The sequence below is a fragment of the Prosopis cineraria genome, unplaced genomic scaffold (genome assembly GCF_029017545.1).
Source record: "Prosopis cineraria cultivar Desert tree isolate PC_DT_omini unplaced genomic scaffold, ASM2901754v1 PC5, whole genome shotgun sequence".
Taxonomy (NCBI): domain Eukaryota; kingdom Viridiplantae; phylum Streptophyta; class Magnoliopsida; order Fabales; family Fabaceae; genus Prosopis; species Prosopis cineraria.
The window spans coordinates 35,797,329-35,799,438 of NW_026555336.1; the positions used below are offsets into that span (position 1 = coordinate 35,797,329).

The window sequence follows — 2,110 nt, forward strand, 5'->3', positions numbered from 1 at the left end:
AGATTTAATTTAAAATTTAAAAAAAAACTATAAGAACTTATAGATAATTTTCTTTTAGTGTAATATGTTTCTGTAAGAAATCCTTGCCATCTAGATTTAATGTAAATAGTTCAAATTCATGATATAATATTTTTTTTTGCATTTTATTCTTTAAATTTTTAGAGAATTAAAATATAGAATAACAATAATATTTTGATTCTCAACTTGTTAAAAACAATAATTTACGATTTTTTTTTTTTCTTGGGGCTGTTGGGGAAAACAGGAACAGAGAGAAACCAGTTTACAGTTGCCCAGACTTTTTTTTTTTTTTTGAGCAAAAACAGTTGCCCAGACTTGACGCAAGAACTGGAAAAGAGGCAATGCAATAATTCAAGCTGAGCATTGCCCACTATTTAAGCACATCGAACTTCCTCCTCCGTCGCTCTCATCTCTCAAACCAAACACGACTCAGATCACTATGACTCAACACAATACCACTGAACCAGAAGGAGAAGCTTCCATTCATGGAGACGTATTGGAGGCCATATTCTCCCACGTGCCTCTCATTCACCTCCTCTCCGCCTGCCACGTGTCCAGGTCCTGGAACCGTGCTGTTTCCTCCTCCCTCGCTCACCTCAACCCCATCAAGCCCTGGCTCATCCTTCACACTCACAGCTCCAGGTCTCCTCACTTTACTGCTACACACGCCTACGACCCTCGTTCCCATCTCTGGCTTGATATTCGCCGCCCAGAGTCACCGTCCGTCAAACGCGCCTCCGCCCTCCGGTCATCCCACTCTACTCTGCTCTACCTTCTGTCTCCCACCATTTTCGCCTTCTCCTTCGACCCCCTGCATCTCACGTGGCACCACGCCGACGCCCCCCGCGTCTGGCGAATTGACCCGATTGTCGCTCGTGTAGGCCACCTCATCGTCGTCGCCGGCGGTGCCTGCGACTTCGAGGATGATCCCCTCGCGGTGGAGATTTACAATCCAGGGACCCGCACCTGGAGCACGGGTCCTTCCATGCCGGAGATCCTAAAAGATTCCACAGCCAGTATGTGGCTGTCCGTTGCCGTCGACGAGCAGAGAATGCACATGACGGAGAAAAACTCCGGCGTCACATACTCTTTCGATCCGAACGCCGAGATCTGGTACGGGCCGTACGATCTTCGACCCGATCAACGTGTGTACTCTTGCGTCATTGGAACTCTCCACGGGAGCCTGATCGTGGCGGGACTGGTGGGCGACATGGAGAATTTGAAGGGTGTGAAGTTGTGGGAAGTGAGGGGCGAATTGGGGAAGGAGTTCCGGTGGATGGAAATGGGTGAGATGCCGAACGAGATGGTGAAGAAACTGAAAGGAGAGAGTGAACGTGTGGCGTCAATAGCGATGAACGCGATGGGGGATTTCGTGTATATTCACAATCCATCGGAGCCGGCGGAGATGATCGCCGGCGAGATTGTGAACGGGATCTGCAAATGGAGGAACGTTCGAAACGTAGTTATGAAGGACGAATCTCTAATGCAGGGAATGGTGGTGGGGTGTAGTGACGTGGGTCTGTGGGATTTGCAGAAGGCGGTTTCTGAGAATCGGAATTTGGCCGTCAAAGTTCACGCTTGAAGCTAGAGAAAGCAGATCCTATCACGTTTGATTTACGCTTGGTTCGCCGAGTTTTAAGGAAAGCCTGTGATTGAAAAGAGAGGAATTGATTCTGAAATGATGAGTTCACCAATATAATTACGTGATAATTGACGAGGTTTGGATCGTTGATTTTGTGATCGTAAAGAATTGATTAGAATATTCGGATGAATGACTGACTGTGTTGTCCAAAATAGTGCGGCTCCGGCACCGTGACAGCCGTGACAGAATGAAAAAGCGTACTTTTAACTTACCACTTATTAACTACGACCGTATTTGACCTTTCACTGAAAACAGTAGCTGGGTTGGGCATTTCAAGCCATTTAAAATCAAATCCTTATTGAATCAGATAAGGCAGTTATTCAAATACCAGTAGTTGGAGTTCAAGATCAAGTAAATCATGATTAAAATAATATAATTTAATTAAAATATAATCTTTTAATTTTAAATTATAAAATATTTTTAAATAAAATTATAACAATTAATATTTAT

The 2,110-nt window shown here is 44.5% G+C and overlaps 1 protein-coding gene across 1 annotated transcript; it reads left to right on the forward strand.

The window, feature by feature from the left end:
* The first annotated feature begins 351 nt into the window (after positions 1-351).
* Positions 352-1,791, forward strand: LOC129311490 (F-box/kelch-repeat protein At1g23390). Its single transcript, XM_054953821.1, has one exon. It carries the CDS (start codon positions 458-460, stop codon positions 1,598-1,600), a length of 1,143 nt encoding a protein of 380 aa, XP_054809796.1. The 5' UTR covers positions 352-457; the 3' UTR covers positions 1,601-1,791.
* Positions 1,792-2,110: the final 319 nt, after the last annotated feature.

Excerpts from the sequence above, each read along its gene's own strand:
- LOC129311490 (XM_054953821.1), top strand. The coding sequence starts at position 458 with ATGACTCAACACAATACCACTGAACCAGAAGGAGAAGCTTCCATTCAT.